General features: G+C 44.2%; 1 protein-coding gene across 1 annotated transcript in view; it reads left to right on the forward strand.

The window, feature by feature from the left end:
- PEX7 (peroxisomal biogenesis factor 7) overlaps positions 1-14,324 on the forward strand; it is a 108,812-nt gene that overhangs the window by 12,434 nt on the left and 82,054 nt on the right. The window contains exons 4-5 of the mRNA XM_056853834.1: positions 10,157-10,234; positions 12,577-12,685. Of these exons, the coding sequence (XP_056709812.1) occupies positions 10,157-10,234; positions 12,577-12,685 (187 nt within the window). The remainder of the gene's footprint in view (positions 1-10,156; positions 10,235-12,576; positions 12,686-14,324) is intronic.

A 14,324-nucleotide genomic window follows, 5' to 3' on the forward strand; every position in this document is an offset into this window, starting at 1 on the left:
CTGAAGACTTTGCAGCGCTATGGCTTTCACAGAACTGCACTGAGTCATAATGTTCTGCTGGCCTTCTAATATCTGAAAATACTTCTGTCAAGAATTATAGCTAATTTTTTTGCAGCTGCCATCTGCTGAGGGTAGTATTGATCATATAATTTACTTACCCAGTAAAAAAAGAAGAATAAAGGAACTGCTAACTGTCTGCAGTTAGGAAGAAATTTGCTGCTTTGGGAAGACTTATTTTAAAACTGCTTCCAATGCCACCGATTTATCTCTTCCTTAAGGCATCTGAATTTGGTGAACTCTGGAGACAGCTTCTGTATGTTATGAATTCTACTGGTTTGAGCCAGGTCCATCACATTGGGCTAGCTCAAGTACTATCAAGAAACTGCTTGGATGCACCACTTATAGCTTAATATTTTCCTTTTCTGTGCAGTATCATAAGGTGTCTGGTACCCATGTCAGAGGATCAGTGCAAGGGAACAGCTTTCCTTTGTTTCAGTATTTCAGGTTGGTCTTCCTCTTTTGTTGGACCAGTAGTAACCATTGGGGCGACTGAACAAGTACACTGAAGAAGAACCAGCAATATATAGAACAGATGCAACTTGGGAGAAAAGAGAAGGGGGATTTATGCTGCTTTGAGCTTTGGATAGGCAAGATATGTTCTGTGTCCTTGACCCAAAGATAATGTATTTTTATTTTGTTTTGTATAATGTATATTTACCAGTTTAGTTTTGGGGAGGGGGGTCTATTCTATGTCCTCTGAGTTTTGGAGCATAGTATTAGCAGTCCCCCTCCTCTCAAATGTAGGGAGAGTTTGATGTTGGGGTGGGGCGTGTAGCTCTAAACACATAAAACGCAATAATTGCCCCAAAGATAATGGATTTTTTATAATGTTAATTTGCCATTTTAATAAGGGTTAAAGTAATTACTAATTACTTCTCTATCAGGCAATGCTTGTTTCCCATACATGGAGAACTTCATGGCTTAAAGAAACATTTGTAATACAGTGTATGCTACAAGATATATAAAGGACTGTTCTGGTTTATTTAAATATCCTTACAAAGAGGTGGATCTGAATATGGCTGTAGTTATCTTCTAGTAAACACTGACAGACAGTGCTTTAGAAGAATGTCTTATTTTTTTATCCATTTCTGTTTAATGCTCGTATTAAAGTTCATATTTCAGATATAATAATGCAGGGATGAGAGCTTTCTACTTTCAGGATAAGTCCTACTCCTTCCGACATCAATAACGTAAACAATTTTAATATAAATATTGTATGGTTCTGCATCGTCAGATAAAAGGTTAGCTGTAATCCTGCTGCAGTCAACCTTGCACTTAATGCACTTCACTTGAAACGAAGTAGGTTTGGCTGTAATCATATCTTTCTATGAAGTCAGGTGACAAACGAGTTATGAATGTTATAGGATCTAATTTCACATTGTTAGATGTAATCTGTTGCAATACATACGAACATTAGCATCAGTGTCTGGCTAGCCACTTGCCTATTGTATTGCGGCAAGTAAGAATTTCCTTCAGATAACCAGAAGGGAAACTTGACACAATATTATACTTTCACCCGTTTTAAACCATAAACAGTGAATATAGATGTGTGTGGACAGGTGGGCTAGTAGAGATTTTTACAGTCTACCACAGTGGTTCCCAAACTTTTCGCTCCACCGTCCCCTTGGCTCCACAAACTCAACCCCAGCTCCCCCTACCCTATCCAACAACACAGTTGAAGGGGCCCACCTCTAGCGCCCTCCTGTTGCCCCCTTGCTTCTTAGTGCCCCCCTAGGTAACCCCCCCAGAGGGTGGTACTGCCCACTTTGGGAACCACTGATCAAGCAGGTTGTGTGACTGGTATGCCAGGCTGATCAAGCTCAGGTGGTGTCAAAGGCATTTTAAGTGTGTTTTGGGTGGCTCTAAGCTGAACATGTCAAGTAGGCGCCATGTACTCAGTCTATTTTTGCGCACCCCATCAGAATGGCACTCCACAAACCCTCCATGGGAATGACTAACCATGAATTCTTCTTTTGGGAATGTAAAGTTTTCTATGTATCAGCCTGTTGAGGTTTAAATTCTGCTTCTTAAGCTGTCAGATAGGCTCTCTGCCGGCCCCGGATATGAAACAAGATGGTTCCCCTCACGAACAAAATGGAGGGTTTTTTTGCACTCCGTTCCCCCCCCCCATTTCCACCTGGTCTCCTGCCCAAGATCTGCACCTCAATGGAGACCCGCCCGAGTAATCGCTGATCTGATACCGGGTCCCGCAAGACAATACCGGGAGCCCGGAAAGATCAGCCAGTTAACGCACGCATTTATTTCCTGTATGCGTCGTCTTAAGCCTTTACCGGTAGTTAACTTCTGTATTGTTTCTTTGTTTCTCTAACAACCCCATTGTATTTACCCTATATATGTACCGATATTTCTCGCTCAGAGAGAAGGGCATCTGTGATTGGGTGTTTCGGCATCGCTTGTTTCGGGAGGCAGGACTTCAAGAATTTTTACCCCACTTCCTGTCTCCTGGGAAATGCCCCCCTTCCTCTCCAGTTCTTTCCTGCCTCGCTTATCGGGAGAGCACGTTTTTTCGCATCTCTCTGCCTTAGCTATAGGAAAGTCTTCTAATTTTCTCTTTGTCTTCATTCTACCTTCCCCCTCCCTTGTTCCAAGTCCCCTTGTGGTCTGTCCTCTGCCTCTATTTTTCTATATCTCTATTTGTATAGAAGACTTTTTGGGGGGGGGAGTTAGAGCAGGCGTTCCCGCCAAAAGAAAATGGCGTCGGATTGCTCCGATCTCTTCATCGTCCAAGGTGATTTGGACCCTTCCCTTTTAAAACCGGCTTCTGACGGGGAGCAGCCCTCCTGTAGTCAGGCGGCAGGCTCTAAAAGTAGAGACAAAAAAGCCGGGTACAAGAAAAAGAAAGCCGGGTCAGCGTACGGCAAAGTGGCAAAACGTCTCCTCACTGCCGCCCGGGTCCATAGACCTTCCAAGGTTTCAAAATTGAGCGCAGATTCTCCCCAGCCTCCAAGCGCTCAGGGACACACAGCGGCTACGTCCGCTCCGTTCCCAGCCAGCGACTCAGAGCACACAACGGCCGAGTCCGTTCCGGCTCTTGCAGGCGGTGTGGAGCTTTCAGCGGCGGCTGCCGCTTCTACTCCACGAGACGGCGCCGCCTCGGCTCCACAGGGGCCAGCAGAAGCCTTTTCTGATAATGTAGCAACGACCGGGCCCCTGGGGGCGGGGGGGATTGGAATTTCTAAGGGCCGAACTGGCCGCTCTTATCAGGGACTCCTTTACGGAGGGTTTGAAGATGGTTAACTTCCCCTTGCCCAGCCCCTCCCAACGCGGGCATTCCCCGGAGGTCTCCCCTGTTTGCCGCAGCACTGATTTGCCCGCCAAGCACAGTAGGGATCTGAGCCGGCTTACAAAGCCAGGCCTAAAGGCGTCGCAGGCCTCTTCCTCTCGGCGTTCAAAGGAGCACGTTCCAAAGGCCCGCAGGCATCTTCCTCTTGCTCCCTGCGTGAGCCTGATTCCTCCCCCTTCTCCTCCGAAGAGGACGAAGGGGATAGGGAAAGGGAAGAGGGAGAATTCTCTTCCAGCGAAGAGGAAACGGTTACAGAAAACAAGCAAAATAGGATCTTTAATGCAGATGACTTTCCATCGCTCCTAACTAAAACCTTAGCAGCTTTAGATTTATCAGAGGAGGCCAACTCCTCCTCTGAGAAGAGGAAAGGCTCAAAGGAGTTCTTTCATATGAATGATGCTCCTTCCAAATGTATTCCTGTCCCTGATTACTTCACAGGACTAGTCAAAGCTGAATGGGCTAAGCCCTTGGGGGGTAAGCGGGCCCCTCTAATAACAAAAACGTTTTACAATTTAGCCCCCGCCTCAGCTGATCTTCTAAGCGTCCCTCCAGTAGAGTCGCCTGTTGCAGCTTTACATTCTACAGATCTGGTCACAGAGGAAGGGCGTGTAATGATTAGAGACTCTGTGGATCGCAAAGCTGACCTTGCCTGTAAAAGATCGCATGAAGCCTCGGCCCTAGCAGCTAGCACTTCTGTTACAGCAGCTTTAGTCTCCAGAGCGGCTATAGTGTGGGTTAGAAAGCTGGCACAGCTCATCCCCGAAGATGATAGAAACGCTTTGGAGGGGGCGTCACGAATCCTCAAAGCCGTTTCCTTCTTGGCTGACGCCTCTCTTGACATCATGGTTTTTTCTGCCAGGGCAATGGCCACCTCTGTGGCCGCTAGGAGAGCCATGTGGATCCGCCCCTGGCAGGTTGGACACTGCTCCAAAATTGTTTTAATGGGGTTCCCATATCAGGGTAACAAGCTGTTTGGTGATTCCTTAGAGCCCATTTTAGTAGAGACTAGGGACAAGAAGAACCCTTCCAAAGGTCCTAAGTCGGGATAATAAATATCACAACCAGAATTCATTTCGTCCCTTTCATGCAACGCCATGTTACAGACAAGATAATAGGAGAGGTCTGTGGAACTCCCAACGTGGTTCCTTTCGCAGAGGAGGACGCTATTCCAGGTCTTCCCGTTTCTCCTCATTCCAGTCTGACAAAGGGGATAAAACCCCTCGTCAACCCAAGCAATGACTCCTTTCCTCAGCCTGTGGGGGGCAGGCTCTATCAGTTCTCGGATTGGTGGGCCTCCTCCCAACCAGATTCCTGGGTGATGAAGATTGTGTCTCTAGGCTATCAGATAGAATTTTTCAAGACCCCCCCAAACCGTGTGGTTCCTTCCCCACGTCCAATGACCAAAGAAAAACAATTGAGAACCATGGCGGCTGTAAAACATCTAGCAGATATCCGCGCCATCGAAGAAGTCCCTCTCCTAGAAAGAGGATCCGGGATTTATTCTATCTTCTTCACCATTCCCGAAAGAGATGGCAATTGGCGAGCCATACTCGATTTGAAGTTCCTGAACAAATTCGTCTATCAAAAGAAGTTCCGCATGGAAACACTGAAGTCTATCTCAGAGGCCCTCAGACCGGGAGACTTCCTTACCTCAGTGGATCTACATGAAGCGTACCTTCACATCCCGATCCATCCTTCACACCGAAAGTTTCTACGCTTCCAGTTTCATCAGCAACACTACCAGTACAGAGCACTTCCATTTGGATTGACATCTGCTCCGCGGATTTTCACCAAAATGATGATAACTCTGCTGGTGCTAGCACGCGAGAGGGGCATCAAAATTCATGCCTATCTCGACAATCTTTTGATCTGCGCGTCGTCAAGGGAACAGAGTCAAGAACATACAGCCATAGTCCTGCAAATATTGGACGATCATGGTTTCCTGACGAACTTCAACAAGAGTCAACTGACACCAGTCCAGTACATCCGACATCTAGGGGTCTACATCGACACCTCCAACAACCTCCTCATTCTACCAGAGGACAAGGTCTCCAAAGTGTGCTCCATTGCCAAGAAAACGATGGCATCCAAATCATCCAGGCTGATGTTGCTGGCAAAGCTGCAAGGGCTAATGATACCATGCATTCCGACGGTGCTGTGGGCAAGACTGCATGCGAGACCGCTTCAGAGTTTCATCTACCTTTGCCAGAGGGACATCGCGAAGAAGCGCGACAAGCTGTTGGCAGTTCCGGAGAAGGTGAAGTCCAGTCTTTCCTGGTGGGCGAATACCAACAGACTTTCCAGAGGACTTCCATTCATCAGACCCACACCGGTAGAGATGTTCACCGATGCTTGCCTGTCAGGATGGGGGGCCACGTTGCTTGGCCGACCGGCTCAGGGAACATGGAATTCCTGGGAGAAGAAGCTCCACATCAACGCACTAGAGACCAGAGCGGTGCTGAAGGCACTGAAATACTTCTCGCCCCTAATCCAAGGCATGGACCTCCTGATCAGAACAGACAATGTGGCCACGAAGGCACATATCAACAAACAAGGGGGATCCCGTTCTGCGGTAATCAGAAGAGAAGCCAGACTGTTGATGATCTGGGCCGAAGCCAATCTGTCCTCCATCACGGCGGAACACATTCAGGGTGACCTGAATGTACAAGCGGACTGGCTCAGCAGGGAGGTCCTGAGCGAAGCTGAATGGTCTCTCCACCATGACGTGTTCCATCAAATCACCCTACGATTTGGTCGTCCCACGGTGGATCTGTTCGTGGCAAGGGGGAATCAACAGCTGCCAAGATTCTTCTCAAGGTACAAGCAGCACGGTGTGGAACAGATCGACACACTGATGACGCAGTGGCCCAACGAGCTCCTTTATGCTTTTCCTCCGCTACCGTTGATACCAAGAGTATTGCGACGCATACGAGAACTTCAGGCATCAGTGATCTTTGTGGCCCCCTACTGGCCTCGACGTCCGTGGTTCCCGATTCTGAGGGAACTCTCCATCCAGGATCCTTGGAGACTGCCGGACAGAGAAGATCTCCTTCACCAAGGTCCAATTCTCCATCCCAACCCAGGCTGGTACAAGCTGACCGCCTGGGTATTAAAAGGAACAGGCTCTTAGAGCTAGGATATACTGCAGATATCACCGAAACCATCTTAGCAGCCAGGAGGCCCTCCACGGTCAGAATATACAATACCTCGTGGAAAGCCTTCGCAAGGTGGAGCCGCCGCAAGCACGTTAACCCGCTAAAACCAACCATATCCAATATCCTTTCCTTCCTGCAGGACGGGCGCAAGCAAGAATTGAAGGTCTCTACCCTCCGCAGACAGCTGGCGGCTATAGCTATGATAGTCCCTAAAGTGTCGGGGTTTCAGATTACCAAACACCCTCATGTTCAGTCCTTTTTAAAAGGGGTCACTCTCATATCTCCTCCTGTCACCCACAGGTTCCCGACATTGAGTCTACATACTGTTCTCACAGCTCTAACTAAGTCCCCTTTCGAGCCACTGCGACAGACAGAACTCAGATTCCTGCACATGAAAGTCCTATTTCTGACAGCCGTGACCTCGGCACGCAGGGTGTCAGAGCTTAGCGCCTTGTCTATTCTACCGGAACTTTGTATTTTTCACACGGACAAGGTGGTACTCAGACCAGACCCTTCATTCTGCCCGAAAGTAAATTCTAGATTCCATAGGGAACAGGAATTAGTTTTACCTTCCTTTTGTCCTAACCCAAAGTCAGCAAAAGAAAAAGTATGGCATTCCCTAGATCTCAGAAGAGCCTTACGAATTTACATCAGGTGTACAGGTTCCTTTAGATTGTCAGACTCTCTCTCTATCAATATCTCCTCGCCCAACAAGGGAAAATCCATGTCTAGGTCAGCAATTAGTCGATCCATCGTTAGCTGCATCTCTCAGGCCTACATACATAGTAGTCTACCAGTTCCCAGTGGAATCACTGCCCACTCAGTTAGGAGTTCTGCCACCTCCACTGCCTTTGACCGTAGAGCCTCCGTGGAGGAAATTTGTAAGGCCGCAACATGGAAATTATCTCCACGTTTGTCAGGCATTACAAGTTAAACCTCTACGCTTCGGCGGACGCCGCCTTCGGTAGGCGGGTCCTCCAGAGCGTATTGCAGGACGTCTAATCCCTCCCACGTAGGGGACAGCTCTGGTAGGTCCAATCACAGGTGTCCTTCTCTCTCAGAACGAGAATGAGCCTTGGATACTCACCGTGAAGGCTTTTTCTGCTCTGAGATACGAAGGGCATCTCCCCGCCCAGACGTTCTGCACTTCAACAGTTTTTTAGGGTTGACGCAGTTATAGCTAGTTTAACCCTTGATAGTTAGATAGTTGGTCTACTGACCTTTTTTCGCCAGGTTCTACATGGGTGTAGTTTGGGTGCCTGTCACAGTATTGCATTTCTTCTGTTCATTTACGTTTCTTACTGTTCTTTCTGATGTATAACTTGTTACTTGAGTTTACTTCCTTCCTGGAAATTTATGTACGAGCCCTCTAATACTCGGAAAGTTTTGAACTGGAGAGGAAGGGGGGCGTTTCCCAGGAGACAGGAAGTGGGGTAAAAATTCTTGAAGTCCTGCCTCCCGAAACAAGCGATGCCGAAACACCCAATCACAGATGCCCTTCGTATCTCAGAGCAGAAGGAGCCTTCACGGTGAGTATCCAAGACTCGTTCCCCATGTCTGTATTCTAGCCTTATGTTTCTATGGTCTGCTGAACTCGCTGACTTGCTGAAATAAAACTTTTAACTCGCTGCACCATCTGGAGGAAAGTCTTTATTACCAGGAACGCAACGTGTTGCTGAGACTTGACATAAGCCTAGTTAATAGATAAAATAACTATTGCTAGACAAGGGGAAGAATTGCTATCCCTTGTGAATATAACTAGCCCTCCCTCCTAGGAAAAGTACATGAAAGAGGGTGTCGTAACCTATTTGGGATGTTACATCTATCTGACATAGATGCACACTTAGTGAGATCACAAATGATCCTTGTGTGTTTGCACGGTTCATCTTCCATCCTTCTCAGTTTCTTTCTCCATGGTGAGAAAGTAACCTCTAGACTGGGAGATCTGATGCTTATTTGAGGTAGTACTTGACATTTCATAAGGAAGGTATTATATTCAAATATTTGGGGAATCTCTAGGGAGAGGAGGGATGAGGAATCCAAGGATGCTGGGGGCAGAGTTCAATGACTGGACATGGACTTCAAAAGTATCAGATCAGCAGATATCTCTGTAGCCCAGTATGGCTCGCTTTATGTCAGGCTTCAGTACCCCATTGCGTCTCAGCAATAAACTTTACTCCAGACGTAGCAGAGAGTTTAAAGATTTATTAAGAAAAGCTAACTGGTCAGTAGGTCTAACGAACTTAAGGTCAGAATGCAGGTATGGGGAATACAGGGCATCTTTATAGGGAACATACAATACATTTGGTTACATCATTGGTAGGACATGAAAGGGTAAGTTACATCACCTCGAGAGCAGATAGCAGTTTTACCATTGGAAGGCTTACTTTGAAGTGGAGATCGCTGCCTCCGGTCTTCACATCGATACCTCAACTTCCCACGGGAAAGGAAGTGGCTTTGATACTAAAGATATGCTTATCCGGGACCCGAATGGATACCCTAGCTGACACTTTAGCCACCTGGAACCCAAGAGTCATCTTACAAAACATTGGAAAAGAAATCAACTGTCACAGCTAGGGGTCAGTTTGCTATATTAGGTAAGGAGCCTAGGGCCTAAGGTAAAACTACACTTCTCTAAATAAAATAAAAAGCTACTTAGCCTATGGATTTTTTTATGTCACGCTAAGTAGATAATCTATACTGTTTGTTTTGAGACATTCCATGCCATTTCCCCATAAAATTACTTTCAAGGAGGGTCTCAATAAAAATACACAGGAATAACAATAACATTTTACAACAGAATCTAAAACTACAGATACAAATTTAAAGGACATCTGGATTTTTTTTTTTAAGCTGAAAGGCTTCCAGTGAGGGTTCCAAGTGTTTTGTCTATCTCTGCGGGTTTCAAAAAACAGAAAATAACTACAGGAATCTGTCCAATGGTAAGTTGGACACATTCAGAATGTCTGTAGTTAATACATTATCCAAGCTGTGGTGGACATGAACAATTTTATCTGTAAAGCTAATTGGTCACGGTGTGCCTGCAAGGCACCTACTATTTGTTCCTGGGGCATAGCTGACACAAGTCTCTTGTAACTCTGGCTCATCAGAGCCAACCCCCCCACAGACACACCCCAATATAAAGAAACCAGCTAATGAACAAAACATCTGCCAGTTCTCTGAAGAACCTGGGGGCTTGATGGCCTTTGAGTGTGCTTAGGAGCTATTGTGCTTATCACCTGTATGGCCTCCCAGTTGCCAGAGGTTGAACAATTCTTTGACATTGCTGTCAGCCACACCAACTGGAAAAACTCCGGAGCTGTCAGAAAACCAATTGGATCCACCCTTATCCATAAGCAGATTATTCTCATTTATCTTTACATGGTATATGAAGTCTTTACTATTCAGACTGTTTAATTCCTAGTGTTAAATAAAGGGAAGATTTTGTTTGGGGATTTTGTTTAGCAACAGAATTCACAAAAGCCGCATATGTGCATATTTTAGAAGGGCATATGTTTTCATTTAATACTAAATATAGGCCATTTGTGGAGGGACAGATGAAAATATTCCATATATAAATGATCAAAGTTGGATGTTTTGTTGTGTATGTAAACTAAAATTCGTACAATACTTCCAGGTTTACAGTGTTGATTGGAGCCAGACTAGAGGAGAACAGCTAATAGTATCTGGATCATGGGATCAAACAGCAAAGCTGGTATGGTTTTACTTTTCGATCTTTAAATTATATGTCATAATTAATGTTCAGAATTCAAAATTAATGTTCAGTTCTTGCCAAACAATGTGCAGTGAGCTAATTATATTCCTGAGAGACTTCGCAGTAGGGGGTCCCAGTACAGCACCACAGAACTTGTGTTTTGTTTTTAAAAAAAACATTTTCCAACCACTACCAAGAAAATTTTTAACAAATACTTATATACCTGCCTTATTTATACATTGATTTATACATTATTTATACCTGTCCACAACAAAACACCCTAACCTGGATGGTCCATGCTAGTCTGATCTGATCAGAAGCTAAGCAAGATCAGCCCTGGTTAGTATTTGGATGGGAGACACACACACACCCCGCCAAGGAAGACCAGGGTTGCTACGCAAAGGCAGGCAATAGCAAACTACCTACAGGGTCATCATAAGTCACCTGCAACTTGATGGCACTTTCCACACTACACAACAAAATTAATTCTTGAAAAACTGTACAAGTATACATATAACCATTGTTAATGTAACAGTATAATATTGCTAACAACGGAAGAAAATAAAAGCAGGGCAGAAGCTATATGTAGCTAAATGTATTCAAATACCTCCTTCTTTACCCTATTCAGTAGATTCAAAAGGTTCCAAAATTTAACAAAAAGGGGCAGGGTTCTTTCAGATATATCACACGTTCATGGCTTTTGTGATCACATATTTGTATAAATTGAGATCTGATCCATAATCATTACAAAGTGGACCTTACCTCACCAGTGTCTTTTCTCTGGAGCTATTTTTTACTTCCATAAGTGGGCTAATCGTCATCTTAGCTTCTATAGTTAGGTTTCTGATTAATATGCCATGTAGCTGCTGGGATTAAAAAGAACATCTAACAGATACGTTAAGAGGGGATAAATCAAACACATATGCTATAATATACATTCTTTGTTTATGAACTAAATCCCAAAATATTTTATTAAAAGCCAGACTTAAACTACTTCACAATTCATCTGACAGGAAAATCCTAGCGATTAACTTCAAATGGGAGGGAGACAGGCAGTGAAATGAGATTGCATTTTGATAGCTGAGCTACATGTTAACAAGCACCACTTGACTCTGCCTGTTGGGAACTCCAAAGGCTCCCCCATCAGCACTCCAAGGCAACTAGTCTGACACACAGCCTTCTGGCCATCTTTCTTTGTGCGTTGTTTACCTCCAGTTATCCTTTCCTTAAGCCACTAATTTTCTCTTGTGATTGGGATGTGAGAGCAGCTTACTACTATGGCTACTGCTGGTTTAGGGAGCCCAGACTGAACCTGAATCTGATCATGGCACTCAGTTTTATCAGGAGCTATATAGCTGGATGACATCCTCATCAGTTACAGTGTAGAGTGTAGGAGACTGTTTAGCCTTTCAGTGACACATAGAGCAAGCTCGAGCTCAGAAGTTTGTTCCATATTATGCAATGGGGCCTACTTCTGTGAAAGTGTCCTTAGGATTGCAGCCTAAGTTTATGGTGTCCAAAAGTCAGTCGCTGTTCCCTTTCTTGTAGAAGGTTTGGGTCCAGGCAGCATGGTGTCATAGACTCCCATTAAAAATTTTACAGTGAGCAATTTAAAACCAATAAGAACAGATCCAGTAGTATATTTTGTAGCAGTGTATGTTTAAGAATATTCAGGCACCTGAATTGTACAGAACACTTCATCAACCAGAATGGAAAAGTAGTAACATTCTCAGATGCATATTAATATAAGCGAAGCTAAACGTCATGGACTCATCCTTAGTAGGCTTTAGAGTCACACTCCTACACTGAAAAGTTGCTGCACTGGAAGATGAGACCTTTTATGTAGTATTATTTTTAGGGACAAAGATAACATCAACTGCGTATATCGATTATTATTTTTTTGCTTTGTTTTTCCAATGCTGTTGAAGCTGTCTTGAAGCAGGCAATATTCTGTCTTCATATTGATTTAGTGTTTAAATATATCTAGATACATTTCATTGTTGTATGTTTACTCAGAAATAAGTCCCTCCAAGTACTTGTGCACAGGATTGCAACATGTTTTTGAAAGTCCATTATTGATAGGGTTAAGCTAAAATAAATGCTGAATGAAGATCAGACTATTTAGAGAAAAACTGTTTTCCTCTACTCTGTTTGCAAACATAGAGAATTTTGTCTGTGTGAAAACCTAAAACACCTACTTATAGCAATATTAATGTTTGCTATTAAAGTGCCCATTTTTCCTCGACCTAATCTATGTTTTAAACATGAGAGAATAAAGTGCACAGTGTATTGCCTTCAGCGATTATATTGTACAAACAGCTGTTTGTTTATGTTTTATTTAGTGGGATCCTACTGTGGGACAGTCAGTATGTACTTTTAAAGGCCACGAGGGTGTCATTTACAGCACAATATGGTCTCCGCACATCCCGGGCTGCTTTGCATCTGCTTCAGGTGAACATTACAGGGCAAATGGTACTCAAAGGGGGGACTTTTCCATTACCTGAGATTATTTTAAAATTTTGTCCAACAGGTGGTGCTGCACATTATACAAATGTAAGCAGAAACAATAAATGTGTCCCTGTAATTGAAGTGGAGGTTCAGTTCGTTCTCTCTCTCTCTCGCTCTCTCTGTCTCTCTCTCGCTCTCTCTCTCTTGCTCTCTCTGTCTCTCTCTCTCTCTCTCTCCCTGGACTTAGTCTTCCTACATGGATCAGCAATTGACTCGCTGCAGTGAGCTGATAGCAATTTTTCACACTGGCATTTCATCACAATTCCTTTTCTCCCCTGTAATGCTGGTTATAAATTCTAGGGAATTCTTTTTTTACTTGATACCTCTATGACCCTCACAGCAGAGTGCAAGTGAATCCTTGAAATGAAAAATATATAGGTCAATAACACTTTGGGCTGTGTAGTGATATGTTTTTACAGTGGGTATTTTCGGGGGGAGGGCAACAATTATGTTACTTGAGCGCCTGCTTATTTCTTGTGTATCCTGCTGACAATTTGCAAAGAAAAATTGGTTTAAATCTCTTGGGTGGCTAAAAAGTTCTGAGTGATTTGGAAAGAGACTTGGAACTATTGTGCAAAAGTGTACTGCAACAAAAAAATAATGACTTAGCAGCTATTCCTAAAATGTGCTGCATCAGCACAGGAGTGTTCAGGGTGGTTTGATGACACAGCAGGTGCGAGCCACACACTGTTTTCCTGTGCTTTTGTGGGATGGTTAGACCAGCGTTGGGCCAGCAGGCGCTCCATCAGATATTCAGTGTTGTGTGGTTGATTACCAGACCCCAGACTGGTTAGTCTAAGCACTGTTAATTAAGATGTGGTTTGTGCTTGCATTTTCGAGGTGGTGATGCCTGGTTCTCTCATGCAGGTCAGACCTGTGTCCTGAATTGAACCCCTGAGCACACAAACCTGTTGGTGAGATCCTGGTGGCAGCAGTTCAAATACTAGATTATTATCAGAATTACATAGGCAACCTTTGAGTAAGCCGTTCATGAAAATAAGGAACATGCACAAAAGAGTGCTCCTGGCATTTGGGGTTATGCGCGCATCCGCCAAGTGGCAGTGACCCTATGTTGTGTGACAAAGTAAACTCAAGTAGTTAATGCATAGCCGACGGGGGAATGTACATATCTCTGGATTGGGGGCAGTGATCAAGTCATGTGGATTGTTTACAGCGATTCCATCAGCATTGGATGCTTGAATAGAGATCAGATTTAATTAAACATAATAAAAGTTTGAATATATGACACTGATTAGTTGATGTCACTAGTGAGTGCTTTTAATTAAAATATAATTTTATGCCTGAAAACTGAAAAATAATAATGGAGCCTTACCTTGCTAGAGGTACAGTTTTGGGGTTCTTATGAAGTAAAATAGATAATTTGCTGCTCGTGAAGCAATGTCCTTTCTATCTGCACATTAAACTTACCTGAATCAGAATGAGGGTTACATTTAAGAGAAGACATCTCTGTATGTTTTTTTTTAAGGCCAGCATGGTATGGAGCATCTTCACCTGCCAAAGCAGAATAAGGAATCTGTTTGTATGATTAGTAGCAGCATGACCATTTCTGTTATATGCACGA

This window comes from Euleptes europaea, chromosome 7, assembly GCF_029931775.1.
Source record: "Euleptes europaea isolate rEulEur1 chromosome 7, rEulEur1.hap1, whole genome shotgun sequence".
Lineage (NCBI taxonomy): Eukaryota > Metazoa > Chordata > Lepidosauria > Squamata > Sphaerodactylidae > Euleptes > Euleptes europaea.